At 41.8% G+C, this 20,214-nt stretch overlaps 1 protein-coding gene and 1 non-coding gene across 3 annotated transcripts; both read left to right on the top strand.

The window, feature by feature from the left end:
- Positions 1-1,338: 1,338 nt before the first annotated feature.
- Positions 1,339-14,418, top strand: LEMD1 (LEM domain containing 1). 2 transcript variants are annotated; one of them, XM_035123832.3, is made up of 9 exons: positions 1,339-1,534; positions 5,077-5,127; positions 5,228-5,410; positions 6,101-6,208; positions 7,841-7,914; positions 9,611-9,694; positions 10,389-10,484; positions 12,305-12,366; positions 14,091-14,418. In XM_035123832.3, exons 3-9 carry the CDS (start codon positions 5,242-5,244, stop codon positions 14,305-14,307), a joined length of 810 nt encoding a protein of 269 aa, XP_034979723.1. In that variant the 5' UTR covers positions 1,339-1,534; positions 5,077-5,127; positions 5,228-5,241; the 3' UTR covers positions 14,308-14,418. The 2 variants fall into 2 exon arrangements, with proteins under 2 accessions (XP_034979723.1, XP_088530431.1); XM_088674305.1 differs by lacking the exon at positions 1,339-1,534 and adding an exon at positions 1,597-1,675.
- On the top strand, positions 1,659-1,730 carry TRNAW-CCA (transfer RNA tryptophan (anticodon CCA)). The gene has a single exon. It is a non-coding gene; the product is annotated as a tRNA-Trp (tRNA).
- Positions 14,419-20,214: the final 5,796 nt, after the last annotated feature.

Genomic DNA, 20,214 nt, shown 5'->3' with positions numbered 1-20,214 from the left:
AATCAAGCCTTACTGACTAGTGATTTAAATCGTGATTTAAATCGTGATTTAAATCAGTTTGATTTAAATCAAATCCACCCTGTCTAGGTAGGAGAAGGAAATCTGATCCTAGATCTCTGCTGCCTTGCAGGATATCTTCAGGGGGGGAAAGGCAAAGGAGTAAACCCTACACAAATCCGGAGTGGAGTCCCTAAGACGGTTGCATGGTGCCTTGTATGCCTCCTCGCGGCAACTCCAGCAGCCAAGCTGGTGCCAAACACATTGCTCTGCTTTCATTTGGACCACATCAGTGAAGCTGAGAGGCGGGTCTTGTCATCTGGGCAGCCCAGGACCTCCATACACACTGTGCAGGCTTATGGCCTGGAGAGGTCACTTTGGTGCTACTACTGCAGCAATTTGACTTCACCCCTGGAGGCACACTCCATTGTGTCTTGAGGCAGATGGATGCCAATAGCCATCTTAAAATAGTGCCTGATGAGAAATATATAAATGGGTTTTTTTTTTAAAAAAACAAAAACACTATTCCCCCCCTTTCAGAATCATTGCCTCATGCAAACTGATACAGGTTTAGTCAATTTGATCAATTATTTTATCAAGTAGCAACCTGATCCAATGCATGTTTACTAGAAATATCTAATTGTTCAGTGTGATAGGTGGCCAGTCCTGTGCCGTTAGGTGAGCTAAAAAGCACATTGATTTGGATGAGTTGGTGTGAGCAATAATTTGGTGGAATGCTGGCTCTCCTAAAGGCATGCACATGCATGGTTTTGGCTGGACTTTAGTTGGCAGGTGGCAGCTATAAGGTTTATTGGCATGGGTTACGTGGACTGAAGTCTTCCGTGGCATCATTGTTATCGACCTGTTGTGCATGAAAGTGTATGCAGTTTACATCCTCATTAAATTACAGAGGTGACGTCAATATGGAGAAGACGAGAAAATAAAGTGTCTTGTTGTGCATTAAAGACTTTAACCACTCATGAGAATGAGAAGTGTTGGTCTGCCAACTGAAGACTTCTCATGCCTCAGAAGACTCGGTCCACAAAACAGCTACACCGGCTCTTTGTTGTATTTTCCTATCAACAGCGATAGCTCGCTCCGCAGGCATCGCGTTCCCTGCCCAGAGAGCCCCTTCGAACCTTACCGCTTATTGTCCCCCCCCCGCAGAACCTTTAGTGGACCTGTCCAGTAAAAGTATGTTCCCCACAAGGTAGAAGCAGGTGGTAGCTCCCGGCGTAACTGCCTTCTCCTGAGTCTCTCAGTTTCCCGTGTAGGTTCCGCCCATAAAGAGGCGTGGTCTGCCTGCTGGTTGGCTGGGTAAACACATAGGGGCTGTCCTTCAAAACGGCGGTTTCAAAACAGCCCGGGAGGGCGCGAAGCTGTTGCTCCTCCTACTAGCCGCCTTGACATCTGTTTTTGAGGGGGGCTTAGAGTAGGGTTTTGAAGTGAAAATAAGTAAGGCTATGTAATTTCTTTTTTTCCTTTAGCAAAGGGTAGCCAGTCTAGGAATGCCGAATACGCAAGGTGCCCCACCTCGGTGAGTGTTTTAAAAAAACCAACCCAAACAGGGTGGAGCGCATGCGCAAAGGGGAAGAGGGGGAAAAAGCAAGCCGAAGAGCGGCGGCAGACTCTTCAAGCTGAGCTTTCGAAGAGCTTCCTAAGACCTCGTGGCGCAACGGTAGCGCGTCTGACTCCAGATCAGAAGGCTGCGTGTTCGAATCACGTCGGGGTCACGGATCCCCGGGAGGGGATTTATTTTACCCCTTCGATGTGGTTGTAAGCAAGCGGAGTTGAAGATTTAGAAATAGCTTATGTTTAGAAACACGCCGTTCTCTCTACGCCGGCCGTTTAAAAGCCTCAGGATTTGCAGTGCAGGGGGGGGGGGACCCAGACGGGGGTGGAAACGCAGGTGCAAAAAGCGTGGGGGTGGGAGGGGCGTCGCGACAGCTTCGTGGGAGCGAGGAGACTGAAGAGAAAGGTCAGGCAGGAAAGCAAAAGGGCGAGGCCCAGTTTGCTCCCGTCCAGGACGAGTTAATAGAACCAAGGGGTAGTCCAGATTCATTTGTCTTTTCTTTTCCACGGGAGGAGGAGGCAGGTTTGAAAAGTAATAGCCGTTTGGCGAAACAACCTCACAGAGCCCTGTGGATTTTTCTAGGGCGTTTAAGTCCCTCAGTGAGATAAATATAGAGCAAAACAGGGTGCAGGAGATGCTTTGGGGGAGGTCCTACTTCGCAGTGCTTTTTTCTAAAATGTTTAGGGGTATTCTCATTTTGACTCAAGAAAATCACCATTTTATAGTTCAAATCGGGGGAAATAAATACAGTAAATGGACAAAAGTATAAAGATTCACAAAATGTTGAGGGGTATGCTATCCCTAGAAAAAAAGCACCAGCCCTACCCTTTTTTACATTGCATTCTGTTATTTGCTGGCTGTTCACAATATTGAAAACGTGGCAATTTTCCTTTTTAAGAACCCAGATGTCCTGTTTTCTATATCCCTCGGAAAAAGAGAAAGATGAATCTGAAATTTTATCCTCCTCTTTCCAGCACCTCACTTTCACAAACATTTTTTAGAACATGGCATTCAGATATTTTTTTTGAAATGGAAAATTAGGGACTGAAAGGGTTGGCTCCAGATTTGAGAAACTCCAGGGCAAAAGTGTGATCTGGTGGTGGAGCTGGCAGGAGGCTTACCTAGCTGTATGTATAATCTGGTTGGGATCCAGCCTCCCTTTTACCAGTAATTTTTCACAACATCTGTGATCTAGCATTACTCTGGGGGAATTGTGGGGAATTAAAAGGGGGTCCCAACGCAGCTATACGGACCAGATGTACTGACACTGCTGCATGTGGGACACCCTGACCCACATTGCCCAGGACCTCCTCAAACTTGTTTGCTGGTCCTATTAGTCCCCAATTTTTCATTCCATAAAACGTGTTCCTAGCCACCACCCAAAAAAAGGCATAGGGATCTGGTGTGTGTGAGTGATCTGCTGGCTTCCCAAGGATGCCAAATGCTTGTGCCACTTCTTGGGGTGATTTAATTGGAAACACCTAAAAGATGTGAAGATGCTCACCTCAAGGGTATTCCTGGGTGCCTCCTAACTTGCTGCTGTGCAGAAATAATTCAAGTGCATTCTGGAAATACTGGTTTCTGCAGTTAAAAGTGTTCCATTGTGCTAGTGCAACAAATCCACTTTCTTTCTTTTTAACCTGGACTTATGGTTAGGAAAGTGGCAGAGGAAAGTATTCAAAGTGTGGCAAGAATGAATGATTGACAGGAAGATGCGTAAACATCCCACAAACAAATAACTAACAAATTATATATATATATATATATATATATATATATATATATATATGCACGTCAAAATGCAAGTAGATAAATAGGAACCGCTACAGCGGGAAGGTAAACGGCGTTTCCATGTGCTGCTCTGGTTTGCCAGAAGCGGCTTAGTCATGCTGGCCACATGACCTGGAAGCTGTACGCCGGCTCCCTCGGCCAATAATGCGAGATGAGCGCGCAACCCCAGAGTCGGTCACGACTGGACCTAATAGTCAGGGGTCCATATATATATATATATATATGTATATATGTATATATATGTATATATATATAACATATATATGTATATATATATATATAACAAGGTAGTGTATGACATAAAAGCAGAATACTACATAAAAGCAGAATACTACAGTAACAACAGTAAAAATCTGTGAAAGTCAGTTGTTGGTAAAAATATAAAAAGCAATAAAGATCAGAAATAGTCTGCTTGTGTAAATCAGGAGGAATGCTCAATAAACAAGTTGTCTGGAGGAGCCCTTGGTATGATTTACATGTGGGGATAATAAGAGTTTTGAGGACAAAATGAATTCTGAGAGCTGATTTTAGAATATATACTGATGCAGTAGATCTTATACAATAAAAACTGCCTTTAATCATTTGTTGTATTTTCAAAGTGGGTTACAATAGAAATAAGGTCATAAAACAAGCTGGAACAGCACATTGATACATCCGATAATATTGGCTTGAGAGCAGGAAAATATGCATATGTAAATCTGAAAAGCAGTTATGTTCTTTGCAATGCTGTATGTGGGTGGCGCTGTGGGTTAAACCACAGAGCCTAGGGCTTGCCAATCAGAAGGTCAGCAGTTTGAATCCCCGCAACGGGGTGAGCTCCTGTTGCTTGGTCCCTGTTCCTGCCAACCTAGCAGTTCGAAAGCATGTCAAAGTGCAAGTAGATAAATAGGTACTGCTCTGGCAGGAAGGTAAACAGTGTTTCCGTGTGCTGCTCTGGTTCGCCAGAAGCGCCTTAGTCATGCTGGCCACATGACCCGGAAGCTGTATGCTCCCTCGGCCAGTAAAGCGAGATGAACGCGGTAACCCCAGTGTCGTCCACGACTGGACCTAATGGTCAGGGGTCCCTTTAACTTTACTGCAGTTAGTGGTAGGAATCCTCTTTTCTCTACTAAACTGTGTTGTTACTAATCGGATAATACTGCTATGGGGGATGATATACTGTAATTCTAAACACCAGTTTACTTAGGGCATGCAGTGTGCCTTCCTCTCCAGTAGGAGGTGCACCGCCTCTTTTGGCTAGTATTTTGCAGAGAGTGCTAGGAAGACGATGAGGTTTTTTTTGCACTCTGCCATTGCTGCCCACCTTCTCCTTGCACAAACAGTTTATCTTGCATAACTGCAGTACTGTTGAAAGAAACGTTTCTTTGCTTCTATAGGGCAGGCTACAATTATAGCATGTTACTTGGTGAGCTTCACAAAATGTGGAGGGGAGTATTAGACATGGGGCAGTAATCTCTCCTCTGCTGAAAAGTTTAGTTTTGCCCAAAATATATCAGTCATTCTGGCAGTCACTTTTATTCGTTCATCATGATTTCTGACACTCTTTCTAGTTATATATACTTTCATTTTTGGAGCACTTAAACTGAAATTTTGGCAGAATCATTTTTGTTGGTGTTGTCAGTCAGATATGTCACTTTATACTTAATTTGGTTTCTACATTTTTATGAATATGCATATAAACGTTGTAATACTGTTCATCTGATCATTCTTTTAAGCCCTTAAGAAATCATTCCAAAGCTGGCACAAATCCAGATGCAGCACTTGAGGTAATTCATGTTTACTTTTCTGATTCAAAAGTGATTAATGGGAGGAAATACTGCAATATAAAGAGAATATTATTAACCAGTGTTGTGGTTTTTTTCATAGACTACCATTAAGAGATGGAGAAGGTTACTGTTGATGTGCACATAGACAACAAGGGAAAGGATTCTGCAGAACAAGGCTCGGTGGAACAAGACTCCAAAGATGAAATTGATGTTACAGCTCTAAGTGACACTGAGCTATGGGAGCTTCTCTGTGCATATGGAATCACTCCTGGACCAATATTACGTATGCTTCAGAAGAGTGATCACTAAAACAGTGATATAAAGGGCAGCTGAGTCTAATATTGTAGTGAGCAGTTGAAATTGCAGTAACAGATGAGTGACTTCCAGATTAAGGCAAATAGTTGTCAATCCCAGCTAGAGGCAAGCCAGTTCTGGGCAGGGAGGGCATATGCAATTGATTTGAGGTTCTTCTTTTTCTCTGGACAGAATGAATGTTTGGTTGCTGCAGGTCAGCGTGGGCACATGGCTCCACCGCTGTGCCCATGGTGCCTTGTCCTTGCCACCACTCCCTCTGTAATTGGCAGCAGCCTCTGTGTTAGGAAACTAGGTGAGCAATGCCTCTGCCCTTTCAACAACTACTGTATAGGAGAGGGCAAAGATTTGTTCTCTGCTGCTTCAACGCGCAGATCCAGCATAAGTCAATGGAGGGTAGGTCTTAATTGGACATTAGGAGAAACTTCTGAACAGTAAGAGCAGTTTAATAATGGAACCAATTTACTGGATACTGGATAGCGCTCTGTTGGGAATCCTCCAGCTCTATATTTCCTGCATTGGTTAAAGCCCCATCCAGCTCTGCCTGATTATTAACCATTCTGAGTATAACCATTCCCATTCAATGCAAACAATTTAATAACACCTTGAAATGTAGCAAGCTATTGCTAAAAACATTTGTGCTCTGGCCTGTTTCTTTTAGCTTCTACAAGGACCATTTATGAGAACAAGCTCCTCCAGTTGATGAAGCAGTGCCCAGTAACAGCAGCTGAGTTGAACAGTGAGGTTAATTCTGAAAATGATGGAGAAGGTAGTACAAATCATTCCCTAAATGAAACGCTTTGAGGGCCCCCCCCCAAATATATAGTACAGTCCTAGTGGCTAATTGATAAACTTATCATATGTTTAAATTACTGCTAATAGCTTTATATTTTAGTGAGAAGCTCTTTTAGTAGAAATGGATGGTTCAGTAGTTCAAGTTTTTCTAGTGGAAAATAGAGTAATCACAAGGGAAGAAATTAGACTTTAATGTGGTCTCCTCATACCTCATGTTACGTCTGCTTTATGTTACGTTTTTTCAGGTTGCATCCCGCGGTGACCCGGATGTACCAGAAAGGGTATCTCGCCACTTGCGCATGCGCAATAGTGCTAAATCGCACTTTGCGGACAAGTGCTAGACTGTGCCATGCACCTGTGCAGATACAGCACTTCAGGTTGCAGGCTTTTCATGTTGCGAACAGGCCTCCAGAACAGATCCCGTTCACAACCAGAGGTACCACTGTACCTTGGTTTCTGAACAGAATGTGTTCCGGAAGTCCGTTTGACTTCAAAATGTTCGGAAACCAAGGCGAAGCTTCCGATTGACTGCAGGAGCGTCCTGCAGCCATTTGAAAGCTGCGCTGGATGTTCTGCTTCCAAGGCAAAGTTCGCAAACCGGAACACCTACTTCCGGGTTTGTGACGTTAGAGTTCCAAGTTGTTCGCAGGCCCGGCTCTAGGGGTAGCCTCGGTGGTGCAGGGTGCCTGCCCACCAGGGCGGGGGCGCCGGAGCGATCTCGGCGCCAGGGCACCCGACTGGCTGGAGACGGCCCTGGTTGTTTGTGAACTAAGCTGTTCGAAAACCAAGGTTGGTTGTAACTTAATTTCAAAAGTTGTTTGTCACTTTAGAGTTGGAGCTACTGTAGAGAATCAGAATTGACCTTGAGATTGAGTCTCACGCTGTACCAACTGCAAGTGTTCAAAAAGACTGCATGTGGGATTCCCTTGCTCACATACAATGGCTGCCTTAAAGAGCAGATTTTGACTATAAAATGTTAAAGCTCACTAGTTTATTTCAAAGGGACTTCATATGTCCAACCTAAAAGAGACGCATTCCATATACGTGTAGCAATGAAGTAGTTTTTTCATAGATATGTTGTAGATTCAAATGATGACATTCATAACTAAAGTAAGCATTTTGTGGGGATCTCATGGAGCAATCTCATGAAGGGTCGGTGTGTATTTGAATCATTCTCAGGATTCAGATGTGTGTGTGCTTTTCAGGTTTCACCCTTGCACATTATTTGCATGCATAGTTCCCCATCCTGTTAGGGATGCATGTGCAGAAGACTACTTTAATGGGCATATGGCTGGCACCAGGCGCCTGGATTCTGTAAATTCAGAAAACAGGATTGCTGAAAGTACAGTGGCTTGGGAAACAAAGGGATGATTTCCCTATTTGAATAGTAAAGTGTGGGGAGGGATGTTCTAGAAACCTACCTGAGAATACATCAGAAAAGCATATCACTTTCATAAAATCCCATATCCTAGCATTCTGCGCAGTAAATTTGGCTACTTCAGAACTCTTGAGTTTGGAACTCCATTTTTGAAAGTATTTTGTTGTATAATGTGGCATAGATAAATCAGTGACAGTTACTAAATATATATATGTTATTCTCACCTAGGAAAAACCACAGAAGTAGTCATCCAAACAAATGGCCTCAAAGTGACAACTGAACATACCTCTGGGTCTGAAAACGTAAGTAAACCAAGGCATGAATATTTTATGGCTATAGCTAAATTGTGAGCTAATATAAACTGATGTAATTTGTGTCAGACTCCTGACAAGTGAAGCAATTACTCCAATCACATAATTATAATGTTCTTCTGTGGCTTCTGTTAATGCACTAGAGCCCTAGGAAATCTCATGCAAAATAGATTTCTCAGATAGTTAAGAATATTCAACTTTATTTTCAGACAGAAAATACACATCAGAGGAATTATAACTGGGAATGTAGAATTTCAGGTATATTTAAACAGGACAGAACAGCATTCATATCCATGCAGTGAATTGTGACCTGATAGATCTTCTAATAATCAAATTGGTTACTTTTGGTTGTTGGCCTAATGAAGATAAATTTTGGAGAAGGGATCATGGCAGAAATTGATTTTCTGGCAACCCACCAAACCCCCCTAGGGATGCCAACGTAAGCACTGGTCAGGTCCAACAATGTGGGCGGGGGGGATCGCTATGTACAAGTCACACCTGAGACATGCTTATCTAACCTGTTATTCTTTCACAAAGAGTTTACAAACTCAAGGGTAACAGACAATGCTCAGCCATACTTCACTCCCTCGATTTCTCCTGAGGTCAGCTGCTGGGTTGTTTGCAGGAGCAGCACTTGAAACCACAAACCTTTAAGTCTCTTTTTGGAAGAGTTCATTGGCCACGGGGCAACCACAGTATTCTGTGATGTTTATGATGCTAGCTATTTTTTTAATTAAAAAACCCCCACTGCTTGCTAACTCAGGAGTTACCCAGATAACCCATGCTAGTAATTTATGGGTAGGAAAACATCTCTTTAAAATTGTGCATTAATTTTATTTAATACTATTGTATAGAGTAGTTGGCTCTTTGTGGTCTCTGTGCAAGCACACCTTTTGGTTTTCCACCTGTCCAAAACACTGCTGAGAACTCTAGAGTAAAAGTCTATAAGCTGATCCCTCCTCTCAAGGGGGAAAGTCCTCCCACTACACATATCTCATAGGGCAAAGCACACACTATCATTCTTGGGTTTTTTTTGGCCACTGAAGCAGCATTGTGGAAATGTTTATTTCTGTATATGTTCTGTTTAGGTGAAGAACACAAAATTGATTCCTGCCTCTTATTCCAAAAACTTACTAAGCATTCTGATCTCTGAACTGTAGAGCAGCCATCTTGTTGTATAGTTTCATGTTTACAAAGCATTATGCCCATCCTCACCCACTAATAATAATAATAATTTATTAATATGGTCAGAGACCAGCTTGTAAAACACACAATGGGATTGCACTCCCAAAAGGAAAGCAGACATTTAAAACAATATACAGCAACGGCTTACATGTTTAAAAATGCCCTAAACACGTAAACACAAAATCTTTAGGAAAAACTACCATAGGAAATTGGCCCAGAGTCACCCGTGGGTCCGAGTATGGGGATTTTCTTGATGGACTAATTTGTATCTGGGGATGGTCTGCACCTACAGATCTGTAGACAGAATCTGGCGACCATCCGGGTTGTCTTGTGATCTTTACCTAAAAATAGGAGATCGAATTTGTGTTTTTCCGGGAGGTCAGCAAGCCTCTTCAGCAAGTGGTCAATAGTATCTCTACGTGCCTCATTGTACAATAATATCATATGACCTTCTCTATCTTCAGTTCCAGTCGTAGTTTTTATGGTTTCTTTTTTACTTCAGAAATCACCTGCAGATGTGGCAGAACGTCAGAAAAAACTCTTGTCATCTGATGTTGAACACAGTTTAGCTAAAATAGTGGCAGAAGTAAGTAGCTACTGTTGCAGCCCTTTGGTTTAGTCAGGCTGGTGCAACTTCCATTGTCTGGGTCATTTAATTTACAGTTCTTCAACCTTGGGTCCCCAGATGATGTTGGACTACAGCTCAGCTAATCCCTGACCATTGACTGAGGATTATGGGAGTTATAGTCCAAAAATATCTGGAGATTTAGGGTAGAAGAACATTGATTTAAATAATAATTCTGTGATACTCTTTGTTGTAGTACTTACTTTCCATGGATGCCAATTCTGAAGGATTGCTACTTTGACTTAACTAATTTATTTCCAATTTAGCTATTGTTATCCTCTGTGGCAGTGGGAAACTGATTCTCTTATTTTCCTAAAGAAAAAAATAATTTTCAAATTTTGGCCAGACTTGTCATATGTTTAAGTTGGCTGTAATTAATGATAAAGTTGGAGTTGCAATGTCTCTTTTTGCATCAACAGTTTCTCCATTTTTAAAACTCTGAGTGAAAGTGTGGAGTGACTGCTGCTGAAGGAATTGTAGCAAGCAGACATTTTTTTTAGCAGACTTGCAATTTACAAATGAATGATACTGTGCATGTAACATGCCTGAACTTTTGCCAAAGACGATAGATCATCTTTGCCATGAATGCTTCCAGCTTTCATCCTTTTCTTCTTGCCCACACATCTTTAATTAATGCCATCTTGTGTATTAACAGCTGCAGGAAATATTGCCAGAGGGTAAAGTGCCACTGCATCGGTCACAAGGACCAAGGAAGAAATCTTGCAGTCCTGAAAGGAATTACAGACAAAAGGTATTTTTGCAACAATGGTACAACACACTCAAATGTTAAATCTGGCACTAAATGTGCCATTCTTGAAAGCAGAGTTCTAGAAGCAATGACATAAAATATCACTTGTGAACAGCACACAACTCTATAAGTCTGATATATATATTTCTCTTGTTCTTTGCCCAGATACTGAAACTTGATACATATTTGCTAGACCAAAGTTGTCAAATGTTAGATATCTGTTCTTCTTGCTGTAGATGCTAGCTAACCATGATTACATAGCTTCTTTGTGGATGAACTAGAATTTGATTTGCATTTTTTAAGTCAGAACCTTTTTTAAAACATGTATTTAACCTTCAAGGGTGATATTTCTGAGAAGCTATTATAAACTGTTAGGACATTCAGATTGTGTGTAAGACAGAGTAATAATAATAATAATAATAATAATAATAATAATAATAATAATAAATAATTTATTATTTGTACCCCGCCCATCTGGCTGAGTCTCCCCAGCTACTCTGGGCAACAGGCAACCAGCATTTTTATTTTAACTCTTGGGTTGCCATAAATTTTGCACAAGTTTTCATCTAACTTCACTTCCTTTTTGCCTTGTTGGCACATAAGCATTTTGATCACAATGTGTCAGATAGCCTTGCTTCTAAAAAAGTATAAAAAGGATTCTTTTTCTTAAGATGCCTTCTGTTAACTAGAAATAAAATTCATTTTTTAAAATCTGTTTAAGGCTGGGCAGGTTGAAAAGTTTTGTAGAGGTGCAGCAGGAAGCCCACAAGCTGTGCTAGTTTTATAGTAATGTCAGTCTACGTCCCCAGAGTACAACTAAGCAAAAGGCAGATCTTGTCAGTTGCTCCTCCAGATTTCCCTTAGCAAGTAACATACCCTCTGACAGCTTTCAAGGTAGGAATAATTCAGGTTGTGTAGGACTTAAAACCAAGAATTGGCCGTAGTTGTATTTATAACCTCAGAAAAAAGCAATTCCTGTGTCTGATCTTCATGTCAGATATGTCAGTGAGCATTTTAGGTCCGGTAAAGAGAATATGTAACTGACCTACATGGGCGTAGGCAGGGGAGGCAGCTCCCCCCCCATCAAGTAAAACAATAGAAATAACTAACTGACCAATCACGTCAGTTTTGCCCCCACCCCCAAGTCCTGCCTCCCCTCCCCCAATGAAAATCCTGGCTACACCCATGCTGGCCTATATGCTTACCATTTCATATTTGCTTAGAAGCAAGCAGTTTGATTAATCAAAAGTGATGCACATAAGTGGGACACTGAATTTGGAAACCTGGACACACTGGAAGTTGCCTCTGGTTCAACACATCAAACCACAGAAAGCCAAAATATAGAACTCGGGGAAAGTTGTGCCCAGACAATCCATGATGAACTAACACATTTGAGTTTGTCTCAGAGAAGATTATAATTAATAAGAAAGGAACACAGCCCTGTTTAGGGAAGTTTTTAATGTGTGACATTTTAATGTATTTTTAATCTTTGTTGGAAGCCGCCCAGAGTGGCTGGGGAAACCCAACCAGATGGGCAGGGTACAAATAATAAATTTGCTGTTGTTGTTATTTGTTGTTCTAGTTTTTTTTAATGCCAGGAACCATTGGGAACAAGAGAGAGATGTGGTATCTTTGGCTGTGTTTAGAGAATCAGGTTGATTAAAGCACAAACCTTATAGTGGGGAACTTTCACACAATATAATCTAAAACAGAATATTATTATCCCTACATGACAGTACCATTCAACTACAAGCTTTCACCATGCCCACAAGAAGAGGTAACTGCTAGGATGCCTATGAAACAAACCTTTTTCCTTTTTGCAGACAAGTGATCTACCACACCAAGACTATGGCTATCCTGATGTTAATGTTACTGTAGGACAAAGGTAAAAATCTTCAAAAACTGCCTGACAAAGCATATCTCTCTCCATCTCTCTCTCTCTCTCTCTCTCTCCTCTCATACACACACGGCGGAGATATTAACAGTTCCTTAGAATTCCTAGTCTTGGAAGTAAACTAAAGTAGTTCTGTTATGGCTTTCCATATGTTGTGGAAAAGAAACCCATTGAACATACTGAGTTTGTAAATATTTACAGCACAGCAGAGGTAGGGAACTGGATCAAGCCATTGGACCAGGTCTTTATCTTCACAAACCCCTGTGGGCCAAGTTAGACTGGTGGGCAGAGCCCACCACCTATTAATCATTTGACATTACCATGATGTCAGATGACCTGTTTTTTTCCAGGAGAAAAAAGTATATGTCACTTCCCAGACCTCAACAATCAGCTGATTGTTAGCACTTGAGAAGCAGCTGTGCAAGGCCTGTGCTTGGCAGTTGAGATTATAGGGGTTTGGGAAGCACTCAGCACAGGATCTGCAAAGCTTCCTACACAGCACTTCTCAAGTGCCAATAACCAGCTGATTATCATCACTTGGGGAAGCATTGCACTGGGGGCCTTGGTTGGTCATGGATGCAAAGCCCCTTTCATCAAGCCCTGCCTTTACCTTCCTCACACCTGCTATCATATATGATGGGATGAATGTGGCTTGGTCAAAACAGCCTCGTGAACCAAATGAGGATTCCTGGAATACCTGATGAGGCTCATGGGGTGGAAGTTCCTCACCTGATTTAGAGCTTACTGGGTTGCATAGGTCAATAATTTTACTTTGCAGATATAAAACAATTGTGTGTTATATTAGTTTCAAGGGAGGTTAGTAGCTTAACATATTGACCCATGGGGACCAACTAAGTTTGTTGGTATGAGCTTTTGTGTGCATGCACACGAAAGTTCATATCAATACAAACTTAGTTGGTCTCTAAGGTGCTACTGGAAGGATTTTTTTATTTTGTTTCGACTACAGCAGACCAACACGGCTACCTACCTGTAACATTGACCCATGGCTTAGCATAAATGAGCAAACATGGATTCCCAGAGTGAAGATGGGGGCTGCAGCACTTTTCCCCTGGTCTTGCTGCTGCTGTGCAATATGGGATTAGCTATGATTTGGCTTAGTATTATACCCAAACCCTAGCTTGTGGTTTCTCTCTCTCCCAGACAAGCCACAACTGGTAAACCAAGAACAAACCTTGGTTCTAACACCTAAACTAGACAATCATTCCAGCTTTTCTTCACAATCAGTTTATCTGTGGTGCAAGCAGGTGGTAATACTTTCAGCTTTTCAGAGCACTTAATTTTAACGATTGAGGACAGAATTTACCTAACCAGCCCTGTCAGTCGAAGCCTTGCATAAGGACTGTTGCTTGTATTGTGGGGCTTCCCTCCCCCCCTTCAAAAAAAGAGAGGCCTTTGTAGGGATTGGGAGAACTCACAGGAGAGTTGGGAATCATTTCATCTGACAAGGTGAAATGTTTGTGTAGAACTGGAAGAGTGCAATGCTTAAATAGGTTAGTCTGAGGTAGGGGAACAATTGATTGCTGGGAGGGGGGGAAACAAGCAACAATGGACTAAACCTTTGGAAGATATATCTTTGTTGGGATGGGACTTTACTAGTAGTTCATCTATTGGTCTAACAAATGTGCTGTTAGAAAGCTTTCCTTGAAAGGTTTCCAGAAAAGTACGATCAGCAATATTGCTTCTTGTGTTTCTAGTGCTAGAAGAAGAAAAGCAGTAAAGGAGAATCCTCCCTCTGGGAAACAAAATCCTGAAACCAAATGCCATGTAGTACCGGGGAGATCAAGAGAAGGACGTATACCAATACGTGTAAAGATTGCTGTTTTTGCCATCTTCATGTTCCTTCTCTTTGTGTATGTAACTATGGAAACTAATTTTCATAATCCATTCACCAGCTTTACCCAGGGCAAATGAGTGTATCCTGTCTTTTAGAAATGGAGTTGTTAGACCAGAGAAGGTGGTTCTGTCTAGCTGCTTATGAACTAAGTGATTTGGGGCTGGCTGATTAAAACACAAAAAGAATTATCCTGTGTGTGTGTTTTCTTCCTTTAGAGTTTGTATTAAACCAGTTTCTCTTGTCTTAAACCTCTGGTAGCATCACCTTTCTTTATAATACCACTCTTCATTGTTGAGTTCATATATGGACATTTCTTTAGAAGGTTGAATTAAAATTGCTCACTTTGGCATGTTGTGCCATTTTTTGGGGGGGGATCATAGAAGGTTGCGTTATCTCTTAGCAGTCAATTTTCCATTCTAGTTATTAGACTATCTGCCCAGAAAATATTGCTTAAGCTGATGAACCAAACAGTAAGAGATCTGAACCCAGAAAAGCAATATGCCAGCAGTCTTGCTCCCCCAGTGTGTGTTCGTGCCTATAAATTTTGTTGCAGAGTGGTTCTCTGTAGGTGCTGAGCAGGATGTGTCTCCCCATCCATACTGATGAGCTGAGGTCATGTCTGCATGTTACAGCACAGCCAGGCACTTTATCTCAAGCAGAAGCCCTTATTACTTCATATAGGATAAGCTTGCAGACTTCTCCCAGGAGGAGCTGGACCACACAGAGAGCCTGAGAAGGAGCAAGCTACTAAATGCGCCAGGGCAAAGGACAGAAGAGCTCCTGCTTGTGGTAAGGTGTCCATCTGCAATGAAATATGGGAATGCAGCTGTAGCTCACTCAGCTCAGAATAGACTGGTTTTATTGCCATCTTTCCTTCTGATTGGCATTCTGGCATCTGGGTATTGAGAGTTTAATCACACCAAATTATTTTTCTTTCTTTACACAAATTAGACCAAAGCTTTTCTTACTCATTTAAGGCTTTGTTTTGTGAAACATGAAAGTGATTACATTATCAATTTCAATTTGTTATAGGTTGAATACTGAGAAACAAGAATACTGGGTTATGGAGTCACAACCTTTGTAGTCATGGTGTTTAAAAAGCATTAAGTAGCTCACGAATGGTGAAAGCTCTAAAGTTGCTTTGAGACAAATTTTAACTTTTCAGCAAATGCCAAGTTACTTTTGTAATTTCTACAATATCTGTTAAAGTGCTTTATTACATTTCTCTAATCCTCCTAAATTGTGCGCCTTATGATTTTGTTCTGTGGTAACAAAGGGGCACAAGTAGCAATCAAGTTGTCATTCCACTCCTTCAATGAATGTTTCTTGTGATTACTTCCTGACATATGATTTAGTAAGAATGAGAGGTGGTTTAGTTTGATATCTTCTAACGTATCCATGAAAATGATATTGTACAATTACCTATAATAATGTACAGGAAGCCCAGAGTAAAGAAAGTTGACTACTGAAGCTCAAAATCTCGTGGGGTTTTTTGGGGGGGGTTGGGTGGGTACGAGACATCTTTTTTATTGTGCATTCATGATGATTTTTTGCTTGGTATCTTGTTGGTTATGTGTGATCCCACTTTTAATGCTATTTTCACCTGATAAACTTTCAGGGTGATAATACAGCTTCATTTCCAATCAGTGCATTTCCCATAGTTACTGCTCAAATCCTGTAACCTTTAATACCAGAAATGGGGGTGGGGTGGGGGTTGTTTTGCTTTAGTTGTGCTATAGTGCAAGAGTACTATCGACATGAGTACAGTAGAGTTGGATTTTGGGGTTGCTGAACTATTTTCATTTTAAAATGAAAATAAATTAAATTAAATAAATTAAATTAAATTAAAATGAAAACGCCCGACCTGAAGAACATGGAGCAGATGATTCAGCAGGGGAAACACAGCCCAGAGTAAGTAAGGAGGTAGTACAAGAATACTTGGCTAGTTTAGATGTATTCAAGTCTCCTGGGCCAGATGAACTACATCCAAGAGTATTAAAAGAACTGGCAGAGGTGATTTCAGAACCACTGGCAATAATCTTTGAAAATTCCTGGAGAACAGGCGAAGTTCCAGCAGACTGGAGGAGGGCAAATGTCCCTATTTTCAAAAAGGGGAAAAGAGAGGACCCAAACAATTACCGCCCAGTCAGCCTGACATCAATACCAGGAAAGATTCTAGAGCAGATCATTAAAGTCAGCATGGGTTTCTGAAAAATAAGTCATGTCAGACTAATCTGATCTCATTTTTTGACAGAATTACAAGCCTGGTAGATGAAGGGAACGCTGTGGATGTAGCTTATCTTTATTTCAGCAAGGCCTTTGACAAGGTGCCCCATGATATTCTTGTAAAGAAGCTGGTAAAATGCGGGCTAGACAATGCTACCATTCAGTGGATTTGTAACTGGCTTACTGACCGAACCCAAAGGGTGCTCATCAATGGCTCCTCCTCATCCTGGAGAGTAGTGACTAGTGGGGTGCCACAGGGTTCTGTCTTGGGCCCAGTCTTATTCAACATCTTTATCAATGACTTAGATGATGGGCTTGAGGGCATCCTGAGCAAGTTTGCAGACAACACCAAATTGGGAGGGGTGGCTAATACCCCAGAGGACAGGATCACACTTCAAAATGACCTTAACAGATTAGACAACTGGGCCAAAGCAAACAAGATGAATTTTAACAAGGAGAAATGTAAGGTACTACACTTGGGCAAAAAAATTGAAAGGCACAAATACAGGATGGGTGACACCTGGCTTGAGAGTAGTACATGTGAAAAGGATCTAGGAGTCTTGGTAGACCACAAACTTAACATGAGTCAGCAGTGTGATGCAGCAGCTAAAAAAGCCAATGCAATTCTGGGCTGCATCAATAGGAGTATAGCATCTAGATCAAGGGAAGTAATAGTACCACTGTATTCTGCTCTGGTCAGACCTCACCTGGAGTACTGTGTCCAGTTCTGGGCACCACAGTTCAAGAAGGATACTGACAAGCTGGAACGTGTCCAGAAGAGGGCAACCAAAATGGTCAAAGGCCTGGAAACGATGCCTTATGAGGAACGGCTTAGGGAGCTGGGTATGTTTAGCCTGGAGAAGAGAAGGTTAAGGGGTGATATGATAGCTATGTTCAAATATATGAAAGGATGTCATATGGAGGAGGGAGAAAGATTGTTTTCTGCTGCTCCAGAGACGCGGACACGGAGCAATGGATTCAAACTTCAAGAAAGAAGATTCCACCTAAACATTAGGAAAAACTTCCTGACAGTAAGAGCTGTTCGGCAGTGGAATTTGCTACCAAGGAGTGTGGTGGAGTCTCCTTCTTTGGAGGTCTTTAAGCAGAGGCTTGACAGGCATATGTCAAGAATGCTTTGATGGTGTTTCCTGCTTGGCAGGGGGTTGGACTGGATGGCCCTTGTGGCCTCTTCCAACTCTATGATTCTATGAAAAGTTCCTATGTGCTGTAGTTCAAAAGACATAGGACAAAATGAGAGCTCTCCACCCCCACAATTTCTGTAAAATGCTGGCAGTTAGTCCCTGCTTACAGGGTTTCACCCAGTGAATGAAGTCAAAGCTGGAACTGGTAAGTGATATTTTTGGACACCAAGAGCTAGGCATTACTAAGTAGCTGCCATTTCTGAATTTATTGCAATGCTGCCCATCTAAGCATTGCATATTGGGCAAATCATTTCTAGAATGTCTTAATTTGGGGACAGCCTTCAAGTCTGAGGTGATCCTGGGCTGTGTGTTAGCTTCCACTCATGTATCTAAACAGCCTCTGTTCACAATATCTATACTCAATATAGAGTGTAGTGCAGCTCTTTTCCTTTGACCACAATTTTTTTCAACCTATTTTCATATACCGTATTATCACAGTGAGGCCCAGATTGCCCCCATGTTCTTGAAAGAGACTGGTTGCCTAAGGCAATTTATTTACTTTGTTAAATTTGGTATCACAGCTTTCCACCAATGTTCAAGGTGGCCAAGAGCAATAAAATACAAATACAACAAGACAACACAAGTTCAAAGCCAATGTGAGATTTAAACAGATGGTGACTTCTGGCTCCATACCTCATCTTAGCCACAACACTGTAGAAGTCTAAACTTCTGTATGGCTAGCCAAATTATTTTATTCTTTCTTTATGAAGCAATGCCAATATCCATGTTAGAGTTTCACCAGCCAGGGGAAAAAAAGACTTCCTTTTAATATGGGAATGGATGGATCACATACCGGTACAGTTTCCCTTTGATGTTCATGTAAATGATCAAGGTGAATTCTTGGCTTCCTGAATGTCTAATGAACAGACTTGTCAACTGTGCTTGGCTTATTTCTCTCTGCTTCCGCTGGTCTGAAAAAATACATGTGAAACGAAGGAATTAGGGGTTTCTTTTTGAGATCAAGCAGCTTATCCTGGCTGTTAATAAAGACATGTGGCTTCTTTTTCATTCCATTAATACCTGCTAGTTTGAATACAGCTTTAAGCTCTTCTGTGTCTAAACACCTAAATTACTGCTACTAAGGAGTGTGTGCATGCGTGGGCCGGCCTGTGCATTTTATTTTATTTTTCCCAGGCCTTGTCTTTTCACAGCAGCTGTCTTTTCTGAAATGATGCCTCCCCGTGTTTTGTCAAATGGTCAGGCACAGCTGGTGAACTTCTTCCCTTGGGTTATGTACCAGCCAGAAACTCAGCTTGATCCACATCTTCAGATGTTGACCTGACTCGATGTGGCAATAACTGTCAGAGCACATGGTAGAATTCCATTTATCAAGTCCTTTTTAAATCAATTGTGCCACAGGACTAGGCTAAACCAGCAATTATCAAGCCTAGACTAACAGAGTGCTATGCCAAATCTCTGTGGTATCACTATCACGAGAGCATCCCAGCTAACTTTGAATTTGAAACTGAGGCACTAAAACCAGATTGTTCAGAGACCAGTACAGTATAGCAGGCAATCTCATTTCACAAAATGGCTAGGGACAAGATTCCGAGATGGATCAACTGCCATTGTCTCTCTTTAAAAATAGTAATTAGACATTCCCATTGCATTAACAAACAAACAAACCAAATATGTGAGATCCTATCCTGGAATTTCTGGTTTGCATCTTGGTGCTTAAGCTGGACACTGGAGATCACAACAGAACTTGCAAAAATTGGGTTGAATTCAGAGCGAGGAATTTTTTGACACATTTGAGTATCTCAAAAGGCATATTTGTTGTTTTATTCTGACTGGAGACTCTTGACTTTATATATATATCCCACTCTGTTCCATGGGCTCAGAATAGGTTTTACAGCAGCTTTCCCTGAATATAAATCCTTAACCGCCCTGTCCTCATGGGGCTTGTAATCTATTAGAGGAAACAGCTCGCCACCCCTTCCCAGTGCCAGTAGCTTCTGCAGCCTGAAAACCATTTTGCACCTCACATGGTCTAAGTCTGCGGGTGGGGAACCTGCAGCCCTCCCAATGCTGTTGGACTCCAACTCCCATCGGTGATTGTGTTGTCAGTGATGATGGGATTTGTAGTCCAACAGCGCCTGGAGGGCCACAGATTCCACTTTCCTAGCCCCAGCTAATTATTGCCACGTAACTGCCCTACATTCCATCTAAAGACGTTTACAAGCAGCAGGGGGTGGAACTTTTTGATCGTGACCTGAAACATCTTTCTGCCTCTAGCACCACATTCTGCACTGCAGCATTCACAAATCCTGTCTCATTTCATATGCATGGCCCCAGAATGAGAAAGCTGATGTGGTGTAGCTATTAAGAGTGATGGACTAGGATTGCGGAGACACAGGTTCAACTCCTCACCCAGCTTTACTGGTGAACTTGTACCTCACGGGATTGTTGTGAGACAGCGAAACAAGACATATTGCATTCCTTCACTTCATTTCCATCCCAGCTATTCAACGTAACCTGCCTCACAGCAGCCCTGTTGGGTAGGCCAGGCTGAGCTCGGAGGATGCTTGGGGTAGAAATGTAATGCAATCTGTCTTG

The sequence above is a fragment of the Zootoca vivipara genome, chromosome 7, assembly GCF_965207765.1.
Source record: "Zootoca vivipara chromosome 7, rZooViv2.hap1.1, whole genome shotgun sequence".
Lineage (NCBI taxonomy): Eukaryota > Metazoa > Chordata > Lepidosauria > Squamata > Lacertidae > Zootoca > Zootoca vivipara.
The sequence above is the reverse complement of the archived record's forward strand: the minus strand, read 5'-3'. Positions and strand labels throughout refer to the sequence as shown.

Excerpts from the sequence above, each read along its gene's own strand:
- LEMD1 (XM_035123832.3), top strand. The coding sequence starts at position 5,242 with ATGGAGAAGGTTACTGTTGATGTGCACATAGACAACAAGGGAAAGGAT. Across the intron at positions 6,209-7,840 it reads TTCTGAAAATGATGGAGAAG|GAAAAACCACAGAAGTAGTC; the intron begins GTAGTACAAATC and ends ATTCTCACCTAG. Across the intron at positions 12,367-14,090 it reads AATGTTACTGTAGGACAAAG|TGCTAGAAGAAGAAAAGCAG; the intron begins GTAAAAATCTTC and ends TTGTGTTTCTAG.